We start from the raw sequence: 22,572 nt of genomic DNA on the forward strand, positions 1-22,572 counted from the left end.
ACCTAAAGGAATGATTTGTAAACTTTAATCAATATTAATTCATGTAAATATTTCAAAAGTTATGCATATTGGCCTTAAGCATATAAAAAAAAAAAAAACCATTCTAAAACAATAACCCAAAGCCAAATCTGTGGCTTCTTTTACGTTTTCCTTACAAGTGTGAAGCATGTGTTTGCCCCAAGGAAATTAGGAAAATAGTCTCAGATGAGGCACCTGTGGTTTGGAGAAAACCTCACTGAGCCAGAGCTTTCAACTGGCAACAAGGCAAAGTTATTCAGAGCAATGCTTCCCCTGAAAACTAAAAACAGTGGATAAGAATATTTAAAATATTTTTAAAGCAAAAATAAATTGACTAGACACTCAACAATTATTGAGTACAAAAGTGAAAGAAAAAGAGACCCAGAAAAATGAGAATGAATGTTGTGTCGACCTTGCCAGCATCGCCTTTGTCTGGCTAATCTGAACTTTAATCTGTACCACATCACCAGGAAAGGGGAACAGAACCCAACAAAGGATTCTCTCTCTAATAACTTAGGACCAAAGGCTACACCCTAAGGGTGAATCAGAAAGAACCAGGCCTTGCATGGTCTGGCAGCATAAAGTCACATCACTTAGGTAGTCTGGGAACTTCCGATTTTCCACTTGGGTAATGATCATCCATATTGCAAATGCCTCCAGGCAACACTCAGAAGCAAACACAATTCTACCCTAGTAGGTAACTTCGTCCTGTACCTCAAATAATTCATATAAAAATACATATACACATATATCACACACATATACACATCCACATACATCCAGACACATGACAATCATCACCACAAAAAGATACACACACACACACACAAACACACAAAAGTAAAAAAGACCAACGTGAGGGAGAACCAGAAGACACAGCACAAAGCAGGTAGACCCACAAATAGTTCAGCTATTGGAACTGTCAGACGTAGACTGTAACATGACCATGAAAACTATGGCTACAGGAACAACTGAAGGCAACAGGAAAGTCTAAGCTATCAACAATGGATACTTCGATTTGAAAAAGAAGCTACTAAAATAGCTAGTGATAAAAATACCAAAATGAAAATAAGAACCAAATGGTTTGACAGAGGACCAGATGCAACTAATGAAAGAATTTTGAACAAATTCAGAATAAAGCACACAGAAACAAAAACAAACAAACAAACAAAAAAAGACATAGATAAGTGGGCAGTTTCAAGAATGTAAGTGAAATAAGGACATTTTCAGCTGAAAGAGTTCTCTATCAGTGAACACACTATAAGGGAAATTCTAATTTAAGCAAAAGTAAAATAATCCCAAACAGAATGTCTGAGGTAAAAAATACTACTACTAAAAGGCCAAAAGTGGTGAAGTCTAATTGTTAACTGATTATACAGGACAATAATAATAAGTCATTAGGTTCACAAAAACAACTGAAGAAATACACAACAGTAAGCAGAGGGAGAAGTAGAAATGTGTGTCAAATGTCATATGTCTACAGTCTAAGGGAACTGGAAAGCCAAGATTGGTTTGAGAGCTGAATTATCTGCATAACTGCCTCAAAATTAGCTGATAGGCACCAAAGAGATCAATTTTACTTTTCCCTCCTACTATTTCTTTCTTGTGTAAAGGAGTTGAGTATGAGGAATATAACAAGGATGTCTTGAATTCATAAATTATCCTTGATACCATACACGCTGAGAACAAGACTAAGTTATAATTATTACATACAGGTTATTTCTATAGGATCATGATAGACATACATGTATATCCCCATATGCCTACCTTTTTGGTCATTTAAATGAAACTACATTTTTTAAATTTGAATTCTGAAGTTTATGTAAATCAGCCAAATGGTTGCTGGCTTTACTAGCCCACATGCAGTCAAGAAAGATTCAAAAGAGAAAATGGTGAAAAAAAAAGAGAGAGAAAATGGTGGAACAGTTTAAGTCAGTAAAAATACAACACTGTATATGTGTTCATTAATTATATTTATAAACCCCAAATATTTAATTTGGTTCCTCCTCTTTTGGAATCAGTCCCATTCAACAATATTTACCAACATATTAATTAGAAGCTTAATAGTGAATAAGTTTGAGTCAAAGGCAACAAGGTTAACTGGTTCCCTTGACTTTCTAGCTCTGTGACTGTGGCCAAGTTACTTAACTGTTCTATAAAACAGAAACAATGACATTCACTTTAGACAAATAGAATTAATATATTGGGGCGCCTGGTTGGCTCAGTTGGTTAAGCATCCAATTCTTGATTTCGGTTCAGGTCATGATCTCAGGGTCATGAGGTCGGGCTCCACACTCAGCATGGAGTCTGCTTGAGATTCTCTCTCTCCCTCTGCCCTGCCACCACCCTCTCTAAAAACAAGTAGAATTTACATATCTATATACAAATTATAATTGCTACAGGCTTTATTGTTTATTTTGATTGGGTCATACTATTAACCCTGTCTCCCTAATTCATTTACTTTTGCTAGTTTAAATGAAAACTTAAAGTAGTCTTGAACTGAGACTCATATGAAGAGTGCCCATCACAGCGCTCTGCACGTAGCGTATGCTCAAAAAAATTAAAGCTATAAATATTTATTACTTGCAAATGAAAGAATTATGGTAGATGTTTCCTCAATCCCACAGACTTTCACCATTAGATCTCATGAGAGATTCCTATTTATCTAATATTCAAAATTTTCCCCCCATTTCAGAGTTATTCTGGAAGTGGTCTCTTTTTTTATGAGGCATTCACCACTCCTCTGAACCATCACCACCTGTGTACTAATATTCACAATGAGCACCAAACCACCTTGAGAATTATAAAGAACTTGTAAAAAAGGGCTACAAGAGGCTTGTAAAGAAGTCACAGAAAGAATATTACTACTGGAGTTATTCAGATATTACATAATCAGCTAGTTATTTTGGTAGTAGACCTCAAAAGACAGTTGGGCAGATTTTTTTTTTTTCCTATCAAATTGAATGGTATTTGGAGCTTTTTATATAGATAGCATTCCCTTCCACCAGTGGTCCCTCCTTTTACTTATAATCACTCCATAATGCAAGGAATCTCCCAAAACAATACAATATATAAGCCACAGAAACCGAAACCAACAGAGATGACAAAAGTGAAATTTCCATTCAAATACAGTCATTCTAGCCTCAGAAGGTCGCAAACTTGTAAGTGTAGAGATTGAAAATTAAAACTCCACCTTAGTAATATTGAAAATTGACATTCAGAAGAAAAACATTAGTAAAAAGTGATTGTTTTCAGTATAGCCTGATTTTCAGCTGCATCTCCAACATTCCGTCTCTCTTCTAAATCGGAACTGAGGAAAAGTCAGGATGACACATGCAGCTCTGACAAACAGCGCCACAGCTTCTGGAAGGTACCGCGCTGCAGCTTCTCAGCCTCACAGGTGGAATCACATGCAGTGGGCGGGAAGGGAGAGCTGGAGAGGCCAGCCAGCCACCAGCTCTTCCTCCTGACAGAACTATCTTCAGTGATGTAAACTCGCTCATTAATTCAATCATTCATTCAACACATTTTTGTGGGGCATTCCCTGTGATTAGTTTACTGTTTGGGGCATCATAATAATGCTCTTTAGGGATACAGTTGTGAACAAGACAGGTAAGTTTCTGTGTATCATAACTATGTCACTTTTTTGTTGTTTTTGTAGCAGTCATTCTTTCTTCACTTGATCAGTCAATATTTATCAGACATATATTATGTCTGTGTAAAAAGCTCAAGAATAGACAACATTCATTACAAACAATCTACACAAAAACATCTTCATCGACTAGTTCAAAGGTCATCATTTGTAAACGGAGGAAATTTTTTAAAAAGGCAACAGCAGATAATGAGTTTTAAATTGTTATCCATTGATTCATTCGGCTAACACAGATAAGGCACTTGCCCCGTGTAAGGAGATGTGCTAGGTGCCAGATGACATGCAAATGGATTGAGGCAGAAAGAGGGCAACCATTTTCCAGGTCCTCCCCATTCTCCTGTGATCAAATCCTCCCATTCTTAACTCACACTGGACTGTGGGCTTATCTTGTCCCTCCTCTTGCCCTTCAGCAAGCTACTTAACATCTCCTCCAAGCCTCAACTCCCCCATCTGCAAAGTGGAGCTAATCATAATAGCACCTTTTTTATTAGGTTGTCACAGGACTCAAATAACCCATACAGATCATTTTAACACCATGCCTGATATAATAATAGCTAGCCGTCACTGAGTGCTGACCATTACTACTATTCTACTTCTATTAATCTTGTACATTTCTTCCTCTTCATACCAACTGCTACCGTCCTGATTCAGGCTATTTTACTAATCAAAGTTTTAAAAAAATCTTAACCACCAAGTCAGTCAAACAGAACAATGGGCTCTTCCCCGCACACAACATACAACTTCCTGCCATTGAACCTCTGCTTATACGTATTCCCATGACCAGCATTCCCTGCTCTTGATCTAACTGGGTAAAACTCCAATTTACCTTTCAGGATCCAGCTCAGATACCTTCACAGGGCCTTCCCTGCTCTGCCACTCACTATTTTTTCCGCATAAACCAGGTTTATTCTATACACCAATACTATTTCTGTTCCAACATGCTCAGTTCCCAGTTAAATGCATGTTATGAAGTAAGATGAGGGCATATAAAAAGTTTAGATTTTTTCCTCCAGAAGATAATCATTGCCTAAGACTATGGGCCTCTCTGTTATCTGAATGAAGAGCAAATCGCTGAAACTACTCCTCAAAATCCCAAAAATGTCGTAACACTGAATTGGGTCACTGAATTGGAAAAGCATCTATGCTGTAAAAACATAAGATAGAAACAAGAAATTAGAATTTGGTACCAAGACATATATAATGTTTTAGGAATGAAGAAAAGCTTTTCTTACTTTTCTTTCCTACTGCCCAGTTGTCGAGCTGTGTATTGATCCCCATAGTCAATCAGCACCAGTTGTCGAGAAAAGATATTCACTTTGTTGCCTATAAATAAATCTTCCAAGTGAAGATCATCATATTTGGTCCGCTTTAAAAAGGTGCGATGATTCTTTACATCATGCTAGAACCAAAAACAACAACACAATAAGACAAATAACTATCAATAGACAACGTTAATCTTACTATAAATTAGAAATGATTCTTAATTCTGCTTTATTAAACATAGCTTACTTTATTTCATTTTTGTTACAAATACAAATCATAGTTTCTTTTATAACTTCTGTATTTCCTAGTCCAATCCAGTAATAACACAAAAACTTATTACAAATTTAATACTTTAAAAAACCATGAACAGAAAGATTTGTTTATTGCCAAATCATTTCAGCAAATTAGTGCTTATGAAATCCCAGAAAAATTCCAAATTTCTGTTTTCTTGCCTACACAGAAAGCCAATACCAAAGAGATCTACCTGTAAGATGGTTGCAAATAAAGAGACACAAGAAATAAGTGGAACTCTCTTAATCTGATCTTCTTCAATTTGACTTGTTGTAGAGATAACAGCTTTCAATAATGGCGACATACTTAGGACCATGATAATCTTCATCTGTAACATTCACTTATTGACTATTGCCTAATCTAAAACATGAATAATCCCACTTCAGTTTTCCAACCAAAAAATATTAATTACTATTTGACATTAAAGATAAAGGCACAAAGTTATCTCTTATATTGGAATTATAACCCCCCAAAAAAGAATTCCCATTAAAAAAAGAAGAAATATATATATATATTTTCAAGAGCAACTATATAGAAAGCTATAATATTCTTCTCCCAATTCTCACCTTCACTCCCTTTGCTAACTTTTAAGGAAGAAAAAAAGGCTCATTTACCATTTCAACAGACCCATCCCCTGGGTAAAACAGAAGTTCGTAACGTCGAAAAAGTGAAGCATTTGGATCATACCACTCTGCAATGAAAACAAATCTTTCACCATGATTCTGCAAAGAAAGAAGAATTTTAACATTAACATATAAAATATAAGCACTCTTGTATAAATCATAAGTTGAAAGCAAGATTTACCAAATATTTGTAATAAATAAATCTGTTACTACTTATTTATTATGCTGCTTTCAACAATATATTACTTATCAACATACCCTTAGAAATATTTCCTTCTACTTTCTCATTAAATATCCTTAGTTATCTCAAAGATGACTTACAAACTGCTTAATACCTAACCCATCCAATCACCCTGAGTAAATTGAGTTTTTTTGAACATGAGCTCCTGATCTGTCTACTGTAGTAATTCAGCCTTCTGAAAGCAAATTTACATATAAACAGACAATAAACTGCTATGAGAAAAAAAACTGAGAGGCTAGCTCTCAATTACATGAAGTTTTAACCTTCCCAAATTTAAGAATCCAGCCGTTTGAGAATACTGTCATCATTAAAGTTAGAGTAAACATCTTTTTTCTCCTTAGTAATTTCACATGATAGTATTTTGTTATAGAAATTGTGTGTTATAGAATTTGTGTGTTCCCTAGAAGCAGACACTGTGACAGGATTAAACGTGCCAGAATTCTATTCCTGTAAGGGAAATTCCTATAAGAGAAAACAGGGAGGGATCCGGACGGTAAGACAAATCAGACCCGAAGGAAGGAGAGAGAGAAGGGAGCCATCATCCTGGACTGCTGTACGATCTGAGCAAGACCAGCAGGCAGCACTGGAGCCAGTGAGCCCTCAAGAGCTCAAGAGTTCCTTGACCTCCAGGGCGCCAGCCTGCTTTAGTCTCCCTGCTCCTCTCAGGCACCCGCTAGGAGCAGCCCTTGGGAAGCATGTCTCCAGTGCAAGAGCAGCCCGGGATTTCAGAGCACAGTAGCTGGGGCCCTTGGTCATTGAAGCTCCCTCTAGCTGGAGGTCTGTGAGGTGCATTCTTACACCTATCACACAGGAGAAAATGCAAAACATAAGTCAAAGATCGATCTTTCCTTGATTATTCAGCAGGACTTCCAATCACATGTTGTTACAAATAGCTTGGCCCCAAAGGTCCTTCATTACAATAAGCAAAGGAGGACATATAGGACATATGAAGAAGAAAGGAATTTAGGAGTTTTAATTCTAAATTTAACACCTGATTCTCTAGAGTATATGGATAGGATCCTTTTATGCCAATAATTCACTTATAAATTCTAATGGTAGAAGTTGTATGTCTAGTTATGCTTATGATTATACTCATAAACTGTACTGTAGATAGTTTTAAGACACTATTTTATTTTTCCCACAATCATCCAAAAATACACATTTAAATAATGCTTATTAGTCAAGAGAAAATAAAGGTGCAGTAAGAGACATACCATGACATTTGTGAAGGCCTTTCTTCACACATTTTTTTCACATTCTTACAAATACAGCTTTTTAAGGTTTAGGCTTCACCATGCATTCTGGTACTATAGACTACTTCTAATATAAAATTGAAAATTAGGGGCGCCTGGGTGGCACAGTCGTTAAGCGTCTGCCTTCGGCTCAGGGCGTGATCCCGGCGTTATGGGATTGAGCCCCACATCAGGCTCCTCTGCTATGAGCCTGCTTCTCCCTCTCCCACTCCCCCTGCTTGTGTTTCCTCTCTCACTGGCTGTCTCTATCTCTGTCAAATAAATAAATAAAATCTTTAAAAAAAAATTGAAAATTAGTAGCTTATTAAATTTTTTTACTGTCTATATTAAAATATTCATTCACTGAAAGACATCACTGAAATATTGTCTTCACTAAATAAATAAAACTATAAAACGGAAGAGATGGTGATACATCTAAGTGAAGGTAAGAGGGTATGATACTGAGGTAAATGAAAAACCAAAGAAATTTGGCACTTCTATTTATCCAGCCAGCCTAACCACAAAACTAACGAGTCACACTCCTTAATTCTGAGGCAGGTAATAGGATTTTGCACAATACACTATACAGAAAAGAAAATAAATGGAGGAACTACGGTTCCTGACTGACAAAGTAGCTTACAGTTCTTGCAAACCAAGGCAAGAACATTTAGAAAACTGGGATATGAAAAAAGTCTGTCTGAGACCCTGGAGAGCCTTTAAGGCAACCAGGGCTTGATGAACCCAGATCTAGAAAGGCAGGAAGCTTCCTGAGGTAGCCCAACATTCTTTGTGCTGCTTTTACCTGAGTACACGCATTGAGTCTTACGTCAACCTGGACAAGAGACTGAAAAGCTTAAGAAGCTGGCAGGGGAAAGCTGCCAAGAGGCAGAGAGCTTTTGACAATGTCACAGGGATATGAAGACAAAAACTGGACTATGGGGCTGCTAAAAGCAGCCAAGGTTTGAGGGACGAAGATTCTGGAGAGAAGGACATTATAGAGAAGTGAGTTCAAACCTGTGCTTGTTCTGTGCAGCCTTCAGGAGCCTCACAGCATGGGGAGAGAAAAATAAGAGTCCAAAGCCACTAAAGAGGTGATCTCTGGTACATGCTCTGACCTTTCTGTCGTGATCCCTGAAGTATTACACTCTAGAAGCATGGGTAAACCAAAGGGTAAACTGACCCTAACAAAGTTTTCCAGCTTTGTGTTCACTCAACCCTTAGTCCTTGACCATACTGAGGTGACATTTCCCCCATTCTGGCTCCCTGCCTCTCCTCAACCTCAATAATAGACTACCAGATATACCAAGACAGAGAACCAAAAGAAAAAACAGACAATAGAAAGAGATCCACGAATAGCCTACTTATTATCCGAAAAAGGCTTCAAAATAACAAAGACAGGTATAAAAAAATATATCAAGATGAAGAATTTCACCAGAGAGCCAGCATCTATTTTTTTAAGTCAAGTGGAAATTCAAGAATTAAAAATAACTCTAACATAGCATTCTCTAACTAGCAAAAAAATTCCCTCCAAAAGATAAAGCTGAAATAAAGACATTTCAAATAAGCAAAAAGAGAAAATGTATTACCAGGGTACCTGCATTAAAAGAAATTCTAAAGCAGTTCCAAAGATAAAAGGAAAATGATACCAGATAATTCAAGGAGTTGAAATCAGGGCTGAAAAAGAGTGGATATCTGGGTAAATCTAAATAAACAATATGCATGCAAAATAATAATAATGTCTTGTGGGATTTAAAATACAGAGAATTCAGATGCATGTCAAAAAGAATATAAAGGGTGTAAAAAGTAGACAGTGTTCTTCAAATTATGTGAAGCAAAGAAAATATCTCCTACATCGGTTGCTCAGCCTATTCTCAAATTTCAACGAATATCGGTGAATAAGAATCTCTCTTAAAATAGTAGATAAACAAATCAGGGATGTTCTGTTCAGTTTTTCACCCTCTATTCTATTAGAACGAATCTTCTCCCTCTCCTACTCCTCAGACAATGGAAAAGCATGTATCAGAATGTTTAATAAATCCGTGACATTTAAACTCTAAAAATTATTGTTATTGTCATGATTAATGTCATTCATTTCTTAGAGTACCGACTAAGTGGCAGGCTCTTGACATGATCCCATTTCATTCTCACAAGAGACAATGTAGGTAGTATCCCTATTTCATGGACAAGGACAGTAAAGCTCGAAAAATTAGAACACTGGTCCAAGATTACACAGCAAAGAAATAAGTCAGAATTCAAACCTTAGTCCTTCAGACTGTGAAGGACTGAAGTCCATGCTTTGTCCCATTAAATTGTACTGCCTATAAAAAAAATGACACAAAAGTCACTATTAAAGAAAGTATCCATTCAATGGGTCTAATCCAATGATGCACTGAGTTATTTAACTACTCTCCCATGTAAAACTAAATAATTCTAAACAGGGTCAAGTTTTGTGGCTTTTAACAACCATCTAGGAGAAGGGAAATGGATTATTATGAAATGCAATAAGAGAATCATCTCACTCCCTGTGACATCAAACACATTTAACACTACTGCTCTTCAATTACATTCCAATTCCAAAGTCCTAAAAACTCAAGCCAGTGAAGCGTGTAAAATACCAAAAAATGTTATAACACAGCAGTTATCTAGGAAATCACAGAAATTATATTCTGTGTTGCCCATGAATTGCTGCTTGAAAATCATTTTTCGCTGTGGGCATTAGTTATTCTAATGTAGTCATAAGCTCTAAAGAAAAATAATAAAAGCAATTCTTTTTCTATGGTAAAGGGGAAAAAAAAGTCAACAGATAACGAAAGGTTATACTTCAATGGGAAAGGAATAGAGTTGTGTTATCTTTAAAAATTCCCTCAGAACAATCACCTAATAAGATGCGGAAGAGAGAGTTTGCAACACTACACGGCCCTTAACTAAATCTCTGATTAATAAGCATCGCACATAAAAAGAGACAGAAACTGTGTCCACAAGATTTCAAAACTGCTTAAGCTCTTCAATCGGACCTCTTGGATTCTAACCTAGAGTTTCACAACAGCATCCACATACAAAGAAGAAACATCCTTCATATTCTCTTGAAAAATTAACCCGTTCCTTCATTTATAACTGTGATTTATCACAAGATTGCTTAAAACTATGTAAGAATAATCACAAAATTTCTATTTAGATGAGGAAACTAACTCTCAAGCAAGTACCGTTTCCTCTCTGAGAAAAGGCCAACTGTGCCAAGTACAAATTGTATTTAAATGTGATTTAAACTTAACTTTCTGATTTATCTTTGTAGTAGAAACACTGGTTCCTTCCTAGAGTCAAAGATGTCTAGAGGTGTAGCGATGGTACTTCTGGACTTGGCACCAACAGTGGTACCTCTGAATGTCCCATTCAGGCTAGCCTTTCCCCTCACTGCCTGATATACACACACCCACACCCACACCCCTCCCCAAAGCCACCTTTGAAATTTAAAAAAAACTTTACTCTGAATTCAGCTAAATTGAGCAAAGCCTAGCAAAGAATGTGATTCATTAAATAATGTGATTCATTAAAATGATAATGATGTCAAAACTGAAAATCATTTTGTTTGAACCCTTCATTTCATGGATAAAGAAACGGAGGCCCGGTGAATATCTATGACTTCCATCAAGTCAGGAAACGACACTTGCTGGGACTCAGCTATCTCCATGATACCACACTTCCAGGGCCGACCGGAGAGGGAGAAACTAAGGCTGAAGCAGCACAAAAGGACAGCCCATTTTCTGGCCCCAGATCTGACGGGAATGTCATGACATGGCTGCAGGGACAGTGAAGGCCTCAGCTGCCATCAGATACTGGCTTACTAGAGCACAAAGAGACTTTTCTTAAAGTAGCCAAATCCTTTTCCTTCCTCTGAACATTTTAAATATAATTTATACACAGTCAGACAGAGGATCCCATGGGGCGCCTGGGTGGCTCAGTTGGTTAAGCGGCTGCCTTCGGCTCAGTTCATGATCTAAGGGTCATGAGATCGAGCCCCACATCGGGCTCCCTGGTCAGCAGGAAGTCTGCTTCTCCCTCTCCCTCTGCGGCTCCCCCAGCCTGTGCGCTCTCGCCCGTGGGCTGTCTCTCTCTCTCAAGTAAATAAATAAAATATTTAAAAAAAAAAAGACAGAGGATCCCTCATACTCAAGCACACTTTGTTTCAATTTCATAACTAATCACTAATGTGCCATCTACTTTTTTTTTTTTTTTTTACTATTGTAAGCAGCTATCTACACGATGAGGTTCAGGGCACACTACTCCCAAAATCTGGCACCTAGTGTATGTTGAATATTTTATCCTGAAGGAGTTTGAGAAAACAGCAGAAGCAGGAAGGTCACTTTGACCTTTACCCAAGCCTCTTCTCTGAAACAGGTTATAACGTCCTCGTGTGAGAGGTAACTTCCCAGAAGAAAGAAGCATCCTTATCTCGCAGGACAAAGGAACACAGGGAAAAAAATCCCAACAAACAGGCCTTGCTAAGTTTCTTCCAGTTTACCACACTTACCTCATACTCTTTAGTCTGTCACATTTCTCCATTTCTCCACATTTCTTCATTAAACCCAGCTAAAAATACCCAGGGCTGTTTCTTAAGGTCCTCGTTTCTTTATGAAGGCTCCCATGTCACATAAAACTTAAATAAGTTGGTATGCTTTGCTCCCATTAATCTTTGTCAGTTTTCAGACACAGCCAGGGACCCTCAAGGGTCAAGGAAAACTTTTTCCTCCCCTACACACATTATAGCCAAAAAGCAAAGAAGAAAGCCAATAAAATGGAACAGAAGCTTTCATATGCTGCCTGGGGGGCGGGGAGCGGGTGGAAGGAGCGAACAGCCATATAGAGGTTCGGTAGCAGGAAGCACAGTGGTTTGCAAGATGGCAAACAGTGAGAAACAACATGCCGATGGTCATGTAAACAACAGCTAAGTCTGATGCCCAGCGGGGAAACGGTACTCAGTGTTAATCCGAACAATCAGCACTGAACAACATAATCAGCATTTTCACTGCCAAGGAACTCGGGTGATGATGATCCAGATCTTTAAGACTCCATTTAAAATCCTAGTATAGGTAGGGAATAATTTTCCAGAAGGACATTCAAGAATATGTCAGAAGTAGCTGCCACTGGAGAGTGTGTGGAGTGCCGGGGGGTACGGAGGGGGGTTGGGGAGGCTGCTTTTCAATTTACACCGTTCTGAACTGTTTTACCCCGTTTGATACTTGTATTTTTTGTTATTGTTTAAGGTCAAGAGGGGTTGAATTGTTTTCTAACTTGTAGTTTTCTTTATAGTTTAATTTTTAATTATACTGAAAAACTGAAGCTGGTTTTTTTTCTCTTTAGTAAGAGTTTAATTACCTAAACACCCGACAAAGATTATTTGTCAGTAGACCGTTCTTCATATATCATCTAGAACCTTTCGAGTTCTCTTCTATTTACCACGCTATAAAATCAGAATATGAAGACAAAGAAACAAACAGAGACCAAAACAAACAAGCAAAGGGTATAACGTGAACGTGAAGGAAATATCCCAAGTTTCAGCAGGCCTCGCGATTTGCACACTGAAAAGCATAACATGAGGCCATCAGACTTTGTACATTATCTGATTCCCATCCATCAATTCATTTCTTCAACAACTTGAGCACTTGCCATGTTCTATGTACTATGCCAGGTACTCAGATACGTCAAGATATGACAACACCGATGAGAAACAAACCTCACCCTTGTCTTCATGGTCCTTATAATCTAGCAGCCAATGGAGCAATTTCTAGGAACTAGAACTCCTGGCTCTGAATTTATTGTTCTTCTACTACGTCACAGTTGACTCAGTTAAGATAAGCCATTTAATTTTTTACTTAAAATCCATTCTACGCTGCTTATCTGACTATTTATCAGAAGGTTCTACACAGTGCTTTACAATTTTTATTTTTAATTTCCCTTTGATGGCATGCTTTTTCAAATGTAGAAAAACCCCTGATTGTTTTTTCCAAACTTATTTTGTTACACCTAAAAAAGGAAAATGTCATTTTAAAATGTAGCATATGAAAATTGCATCTATTCAAATGCATTCCGGTATGAGTCATTCCCCAGTGCAGTCGTTTTTTTAAAATAGTCAGATTATACCATGCACATGCTAATTACGTAGGTAAGTTTCTTCCATTCATTTTGAAAACATTTTCCCTTCTTTCAATTCCTTCAAAAAAAAAAAAATAGGTGACAACCAACAGAAATAATAACGTTCTTTTGTAAAACAGGTAAAATTTAAAAACCGTATGTATATTGGTTATAAACATGATCATGACTGAACTTGCAGATGATGCTGGGAGAACGGACAGAATTCACACAGATGAGTGAGCCACATGTGGGCCCTTGCTATCACCTGGAAATGTTCCACCACCAAATCCAGTGCTTCCAGCAGTCTGTCTGTCCCCTGCCCACATCCTCCTGTCCTAGCAGTTAGGTTGTCCAACTTCTCCTTCTTTCCAGCTGAATGGTCCTTGCACACCTTCCCAAACCACAGACCTCTCTTTCCTTCACTTCCTGCTTTACCCATCTTAGTTTCCTTGATGTATCACTTCGATCATTCTCTTAACAATTCTTTTCATCCAAGACCCAACCCTCGATGAAGTTAACTAACCACTCTGCTTGCTCTGTGCTTGCAGTGGAGTTCTCTGGTTTTGCATTTCACATTTAGGTCTACGATCCACTTTGAGTTAATTTTTGTGATGCATGTCACAGAATCATTTCAAATATCTTTTCACACAATTAGTAAGATAAAATAGGTGACTTTAAGGAAATTTCACTCCTAGTATTGAAATTCCAGGTGAAATGATATTTAAAGGGCAACCACGCCTTTGGAAAATCAAATCTCAGCACGCCCCTCTTGGTCACTGCTTAAGGAAAGTCTGAGCCCTACATGGCTCATGTGAAACTAACAATCTTTTCCAGGCACACGTGCTTAAATAAAACCAGCCCTTAGTTCAAGAGTAAGTTGATTAAGCTTATGCCACTAAGTATAACTGTGCCTTGGCCTCACATACTTCAATAGTACTGGTCAGAAAGAGCCACTGGCCTCCTGATGACCCTCCAACCATCAAGCACCACACGCTGGCTGCACCTGCCACTACCGGGGCCACGCAGTACAATGCCTGTGCCCAGCTGAGTCTGTGCCTGCTGCTGTTGGGGTTGCTGCCATGCACTGGCAGCAGCTGGCATGGCCCTGAACTGCGCTGCTTCAAGGGAAGACCCAGGAAACTACAGAGGATTTCCTTTGGGATCAGTTGGGGAATACTTCAGAATGGGTAAGAGCATGGGCTCTAGAGCACGACAGACCATTGGATAAGATACTCGACCTGTCTAAGCCCTGGTTTCCGTACCTGTAAAATGGGAAGAGTGATAAACTCTCTTCCCAGGGCAGATGCAGGGATTAAAGGCCTTAGTGTGCATGAAGCACTTAGGATTTCTGTTGCCTGAGGCTTCACAGCAGTGACAGTGGCCAGGAATGCCATCTGTGACTTCAGAGCGGCCCTGCACACACTCACCTCCTGCACTGACACTCAGGAAGAGCCTCTCCTGATTTGCGAAGCCACAGCCTCAGCTGCAGCTAATCCCAGTCAATCGTTTTTTTTAAAGACCCTTGCAGGAAAATCAGTGTGAAGGGAAAAAGAATTTGTGCAGGACCGAAAAATAGAAATGTGACTGAAATTATACATTATGAAAAGAAAAGCTACTGAATGTATATAGTTATTTCTGCAGTAACAAGGAATTTTTAATAAAGGACATGTTAATAAATCGGAGGAGTACAAAATCTTGCCTTTCAGAGAGCTCAAAGTTTTCACCAATAAAAAAACTGAGCAACAATTTTCTTTTTAAATTTTATAACATCATCTGTTACCCATTAATTGTTTGTATTATAATTCAAACTTCTCAAAGGAAGGGCACCATTGAAAAATTCATAAATTACACTAATCAACATGAAATTCCTGTTGCAAACTGTAGATGTGAAAAAATTAAACCCTGTACCTTCGCTTAGCACAGAAACCAAAGCTGTTATAGAAAATAACAATAAGGTATTCACATTTTATAGTTAATATTTAAAGTCATATTAGATACTGTACTTCCTTACCTGCTCAAAAGAGCAGGTATCATATTTTACCATTTAACTAACCTGAAGTTGCAAAATTAATTATGTGACTACGTTTCCAGGACCAAAAAGGAATCCGAGGAGCTTCATTTATGAGCGATGTTTATGAAATAGGAATAAAATCTGAAGAGCCTGCCTCCAATTCTACAAAAATTTCCCAAGCAGAAATGTTCTATATTTTATTTAAGAGATAGAAATATTATAGATGAGAAAGTGTATACCCAAGGCTTTTCTGGTATCAAAAGTAAAACAAAATTTTTTCAAATAAATTACCAAAATTTCTATTTAATAATGGCTCAACAGTAAATTAAGGCATCTTTTCAAGTAAGTTTTTATTCCTGATAGTACTGAGGCTGGGGGAAAGGCAGAAAAAATTGAAAATCATACTTCTCTAATACCACATCAATTATAAATTCAGAAGAAACAAAATATGAACATGGATAGAAAAGTACTCCACCCAATTCACAAGTGCTTGAGGTGAAGGATGAGTTTGTGTGTATATGTGTATTTGTGTGCAAATTAAGTGAAGATAAGTATTTCTGAATAATAATAGTATAAAATCATCTTTATTGCATTTTAGATGCGTTCAATGTAATGGAGCCACTTAACGGGAAAGTCCCTTATTCTTCCAGGGACCTTATATTCTGGTAAGGCCACAAGAGAGTATAGGAAAGTTAAGATAAGGTGTAAACTCAGCATATACTGACATAAACGTCATCGCCTTTAAGTACTAAACATACAGAATATTTAAAAAGACAGAAAAAAGAAAAGGAAGGAAGAAAGGAAAGAAAAAAGGAACAAAGGCAGGCAGTGCCATTGTTTTTTTAGGGTACCAACTATTACTAGCTTGCACGAATCAGCAGGATCCATTGTTTACATTTGATTGCTTATACTTATGACTCATTCAGTGTTCCCTAAAGTATTATTTTAATTAACCTTTACAAATCTTATTTACCTCTCAGAACAGTTAGAACCAAATACTGAATATTAAGCAGGTAGGGAGGGACGGTGAGATAAGCTAACAGTACGTCAGGCATATTTAGAACCTTAACTCAGTTGATTCTTACGCCATACCTGTCATGGAATTTCCCCTCCCATTTCCACCAACAGAAATAGGTTCAGAGGAGCCAAGGTTAATTACCCAGGGATTACACAGATCAAACACCTAGTCAGGGCCACAGCTGGGATTCAAATAAAGGTCTGATGCTAAAAATCAATATTCATTTCCAGACAATAAAAGCATTGAGTCAAGAAAAACATCAAGAGTTCTGGATCAACCAAAAGAGCAACATTGATGGAAGACAGTGAGAAAGGGAGTCTGTCTACAAGGTTCATCTGAGCACAAAACCAGATAGTGCTAAGAAATTAGAGATTACTAACAATGGAAAATTAGTTCAGCCTCGATCCTAGAAAGAATAGGAATCATTCTAGAGTTGTAGGAGGGCTCTGACAGGTTACTGAAGCACTTTTTATGTGTTTCTGGCAGTTGCACTTAACATGTATTATAACAGCCAAAGTAATCTTGAGAAAGAAGAACAAAGCTAGAGGTATCACAATCCCAGATTTCAAGCTATACTAGAAAGCTATAGTAATCAGAACAGATCTTGCCACTTGTGACAACACAGATGGACCTAGAGGGTATAATGCTAAGTGAAATAAGACACAGGAAGACAAATACCACATGACTTTACTTTTTATATAGAAGCTAAAAGACAAATGAATAAACAAACAAACAAAAAGCAGAAACCAACCAACCCATAAATACCAAGAACAAACTGATGGTTGCCGGAGGGGAAAGGATAGGAAGGAGGATCAGCAAAACAGGGACGGGGAGTGGGAGATACAGTCTTCCAGTTATGAAATAAATAAGTCCCCAATAAGGATAAAATGTACAGCATCAGGAATATAGCCAATGGTATTATAATAGCACTGTATAGTGACAGATGGTAGCTAAATGTGTGGTCAGCATAGCATAATGTATAGACTTCTTTTTTTTTTTTTAAGATTTTATTTATTTATTTGACTGAAAGAGAGACAGTCAGCGAGAGAGGGAACACAGGCATGGGGAGTGGGAGAGGAAGAAGCAGGCTCCCAGCAGAGGAGCCTGATGTGGGGCTCGATCCCAGGACTCGGGGATCATGCCCTGAGCTGAAGGCAGACGCTTAACGACTGAGCCACCCAGGCACCCCAAGACTTCTTGAATCACTATGACGTACACCTGAAACTAATGTAACATTGTGTGTCAACTATACCTCAATTAAAAAAAAAAAAAAAAGACGTGTCGTAAGAGATTAAGGAAAAGGAGTTACAGAGTCATTATCAGATTTCTAGGGGACAAAAGTAAGTTCACAAAATAGAAAAGCATACCTAAAAGAGAAAAAAACTGCAGCGGTAACAGTAATGACGTGGTAGTACACATTCAAAGACCTAGCAGATGTCAGACATCTATCTGGAAATGTCTTATTTCACCTCCATTATTCTGAAGGGTACTTTTGGTCGTTATAGAATTCTGTGTGATATAACTAACAGCTTTTCAGGAATGCATCTTGAAAAACAGTACTCTGGATTCTTCTGCCCCAAAACAATAACTGAAGAAATCATCCCAAGAAACTTTAATTTCTCAAAGAAATGTATTTTTAAAAACCTGAGGATATTATATACCAGTCACCTATTACATATCTGAAACAGTACTGTACTTCTAGTTTCTCAAGTTGTAAACAATGAAATTTTTAAACAGTTGCTGCTTGCATATTTTACAATTATAAAACTCCAAAGGGTCATTGCTAAGATATAAATATTAATGGATAGTCATCAAAGTGTCAAACTGTATAGTTAATTCTTAAACATCTTGGGGGTTAGGGCACCCAACCGTGCTCTGTCCAAAAATTGAGTATAACTTTTGACTCCTATAGGAGCCAAGGGCAGGCTATCCAAAATGTGCCACAATGGCATACTGATTATTTTGAATTTAAGCCACTTGGGAAACAGCCAGTGAGTGTCAGGACACTCAGAACCCCCTCCCCAAAACAGAAAATAATTTTTCCATATGAAAGATACCCTCCCTGTACTAAGAAGTTTTTTAAAAGATATCCTTATCCCCAGAGATAGAAACTTTAAAACTGACAAACCTTCTTCCTTTTTTTCTAATTTACTACCTCAGCCCAAATTCCTCTTAGAATTCTTTACTAATTAAAGCTCTCAAACATCTGGTTTCCTTATCCTGCCAATTCCTCACAAATGTATTGTCTCTTTGTCTAAAGAATATAAAAACTACCTGCTTTCATCATTTATTTAGGTCTCGATTTCATTATTGGGTCTCCATGTACATATACAACTTTGGTGTTTTTCTCCTGTTACTGTCTCATGTAAATTGAATTCTTAGTCCAGCTGGAAGACCTCGAAGCGTACAGGAAGAATTTTTCCTTCCTGTGAAACTTGACTACTAATAATCTACTATTGGCTGAAAGCTTCCCTAATAACACCAGCAGTCAATTAACACATATTCTGTATGTTGTATGCATGAAGTAGTATTCCTACAAGACTGTGAGCTAGAGAAAAGTTATTTAAAAATAGTAAGGAAAGTACTGTATGGTGACTAACATAATATAATAAAAAAACATTAAAAAAATAAAATAAAAAAATCGTAAGGAAAATACAGTATTGTACCTATATTTGCTGAGGAAAATCTGCTTAAAGGCTATAGCAGTGCTGACAACACTAACTCCATCTTTGGCCTTCCATCTTGTCCCCACCTTTGGCACACAGATGGCACCACTTTAAAATAACCACCCTGTGACCTCACCACCATGCCCCTTGCTCCATAAACCTTGGGGATTAAGGTCCAGATAGGGGTAGAGAACAGGGGCAGCAAACAGCTGCCTAGTGTCCTGGATTAGCCCTCTGTCCAACCACCCAATCCCCCGTCAGTAAATCACCCTGAATAAAACTCTATCCCTAATGGTATGGAGTAGCTTGCTTCGTTTTTTCAGTATTACTGGGATGCTCAGTCTGGAGGATCCATTCCTGACCCTCCTTCACCTTTTAACATAGGTGGACTGGGCTAGACAGTAGTGATGGCCCAGGCCCCCAGTGGTGGCCTCTGCTCATTAGGGGCAGCACTGGGGGCCGTGGGCAGTAAGAGGTGGCCTGGAGGTGTACTACAGCTGGCCCAACTGCCTGGAGGCATACCACCGGCCCGTGGCTTTTGGCAGCTATGGAAGGCCACAGGACCAGTGTCACCAAAGGGAGCAGCTTGGGCCCACCGGTAGGGGGCCGAGGCCCCAGGCCAGCCCTGCACAGCCCTTCTGGTACCAGAAGACATGGTGGGAGTTAGGGGGAGACTCGAGACTCGAGAGACAGGAGTATGGGATTCCGTGCACAGCGCCCTTCTTGCCTTCTGGACATGTGCCTCCACTTCAGTCCAGGCTCCTCCCACCAGGCCCCAGCACTGGACCCTCACCCCAACCTCCCACCAACAGTACATGGGGTGACCTGTAGCCCTCCTGGTCCTGGGGCCCCCAGGGGCTGCTGACAGCGAGGAGGCTTTCCTGGGTACTCAGAGGACAGCAGGCATGACCTCTACAATAGTCACCTTCGATTTAGTCCTGTGGAGCCTGGGGCAGGCAGTTGTAAATAAATGCCTCGTCACTTTTTCTGCCAACTCTTAAAAGCAAACAAAAAATGCATAAGTGGATCCAGGCAGTTCAAATCCAAGTTGTTCAAGGGTCAACCCTATATTGAGCACAGAGGATAGGAGTGGAAAACCGTTTACAAAGTTGAATGAATAAGACTGTTGAAGCAGCTTAGAATCTAATTCAGAAAAGACTCATAGTTATTAAAGTTTTTTCTTTAGTCACAGAAAGTACATACAATTTAGAAACAGCTACTTCTTATTATATCGTTTCTTTTCCATATGCTTAAAACTCCGTTATACTGGTGGCTTTCAAACTTTGAGTTATCATGTACAATTATAACTCCACATGATGACCCAATACATTCAAACCTGTAAATAAATTACTGACAAATTTCACACAGCAGTATTTATCCTTACTGCGTGCTGTGAACCAAAATTATTTTCTAGTCTACTTTTTTTTAAACATGTGGAACTGACTTCATGACCTAACAAATAAGGTCAAAAACCTTTGAAAAACACCATATAACTGCCCGCGTTCTCCCTCCACACTCAGACCGAGAACCCTTAAAAAAAAGTTTTTCCCATTTTCCAAGCAACATATCGGTCAGTAAAATAAATGTGCTAAATTAAAAACTGACTACAAAAGGGAACAATTGTATATTCAGAGAACTGGAGGAAATCATTTTTGAGGGCTATTTTAATTCACCTTGGCTACTGACCCACCCTTGCACTGAGCAGAGGAGCAGCTCCGAGGGCAGAGAAAGCAGGAGTGTGCAGCTCAGTGAGGTTGTAAGGCCAGAGCCCTCGTGCTGCTACTGGGCCAGGACCGTGTGGAGCAAGGAGTCACGCGGTTCACAGAAAGATGAAGGAAGAAGGAAGCGCTGTTTCTGAATCACTGATCTAAGGCAGATCCAGTGGAAGAGCCATGCGTCACGTCACCGGGATGAAGCAGTTCTAGTCTAGCCAGCGAGAACAATCACTTCAACAGAACCAGTTCCATAGCTGACCATCAAGTTTCAAATGTGTTCAAGGTCTTTGAATATTTATCTCTATACATTATTTGAATCTATGAGATCATAACTCAATGCCACACAGTTTTTCTCTCTTCCATCAAGCAGTGAAATACTAGGTGAATTAAAAAAAAAAAAAACAATCAGATCTGTTGCAAGCTTTGTTAGCGTATTTCTCGTTACATCGTCTTACTTGCCCAAGATGGGGAGCGAACTTCTGCGGCTTCCCTCATTTCCTACGGCATCTCACAAGTCAGCCGTCTTTACAATTCAATACAAGTTTAACAAAGGATTCTCATTACTATTTAAAAAAATAATTTAGTGGACCACACAGAACCAGGAAATTTTGCCCAAAGTTATACTCATGACTGGACAGCAGTGAACAACCTCCATTGTACTTTGGTTTATCACTTAATATAAGGAAACCTTTAAGATTTAAGCAGTGTAAAACCGTTTACACATTTGAGCTTATTGTAGTCCTTCTACCTTCATCCTCTTTTCTACTCTTCCAAATTTTAAAATATGTAACATTGAAACAAACTAAAATGTCTTCAATTGAATCCTCTGTTTATTGAACAAAAGCTATACAAAAGAGAGAGAGAGAGAGAGAGAGAAAGAAAGAAGAAAATCTATCACACACAGGTTTGCCAAAATAAAAGCCCAACCACTCAGGAAAATGGTGGGCCTCCTATCTAGCTACACTCCTTGCCAATGAACTACAGAGCTGTTACCTCCTTTTTCTTTTGAGGTAGCTAGCTACCATCTATGCAAGGGTGTGTCAATGGCCAAGCACAAACTGTTATTCACAGAGGTGGGGGGGAGGGGTGTGGGAATCAGGGAACCAGCTCTTACCCACCATCACATCCTAGGATAAATCAGCTGGCTCCTTCCGGATGATGAGTAAAGATGAGTACAGGTAGATTCTATAACGATAGTAAGTAAATAACTGGCCTATTTAGTTTTTCCAGGGACGAACCAAAACAGGATCACACTTCAATTCTGAATGTTGCTCACATAAACACTTAAATACACTACAGACCTGAATCAATGATATGTATCATATATCTTGTTATTTATGGTACTTCTTGTAAAACTTTGAACACCCTCTCTAAGTTCCTTCAAAATCTTCTCACATTTTCTTGTCAAAGACACAATTCAAATTCCACCTGCTCAATAACATTCTCCATGAGCCTCCCAAGTCAAAGATATTTTTCAGCATTTTGGAATCCCTTTGCACTTTATCTGAGCCTTAGGAAGCATATTTATAGTTGTTTACGTACACATCTTATCTTTCTACTATAACGTAAGCTCCTGAGGACAAAAATGAGGGCATCATTCATCCTTATATCCCCCGAAGCGCCTACCCCAGTGCCTTTACAGGCTGGCACTCAGCCAATACCTAATCAATGTTCTAATATTAGATTCCCAGAATAACCGATTCCTATTGAAAA

The 22,572-nt window shown here is 38.5% G+C and overlaps 1 protein-coding gene across 6 annotated transcripts in view; it reads right to left on the reverse strand.

Moving 5' to 3' along the window:
• The window catches only part of NME7 (NME/NM23 family member 7), a 240,766-nt gene that overhangs the window by 190,972 nt on the left and 27,222 nt on the right, over positions 1-22,572 (reverse strand). For 5 of the 6 annotated variants that reach the window (XM_026509426.4, XM_044387944.3, XM_044387943.3 and 2 more), the window contains exons 2-3: positions 5,839-5,946; positions 4,903-5,069 (exon numbers count right to left, since the gene is read on the reverse strand). In XM_026509426.4, coding sequence (XP_026365211.2) covers positions 4,903-5,069; positions 5,839-5,946 — 275 coding nt within the window. Of the gene's footprint in view, positions 1-4,902; positions 5,070-5,838; positions 5,947-9,578; positions 9,598-22,572 lie in introns of those variants that run through there. The other variant, XM_057315670.1, reaches the window with a different exon arrangement.

This window comes from Ursus arctos, unplaced genomic scaffold, assembly GCF_023065955.2.
Source record: "Ursus arctos isolate Adak ecotype North America unplaced genomic scaffold, UrsArc2.0 scaffold_2, whole genome shotgun sequence".
Taxonomy (NCBI): domain Eukaryota; kingdom Metazoa; phylum Chordata; class Mammalia; order Carnivora; family Ursidae; genus Ursus; species Ursus arctos.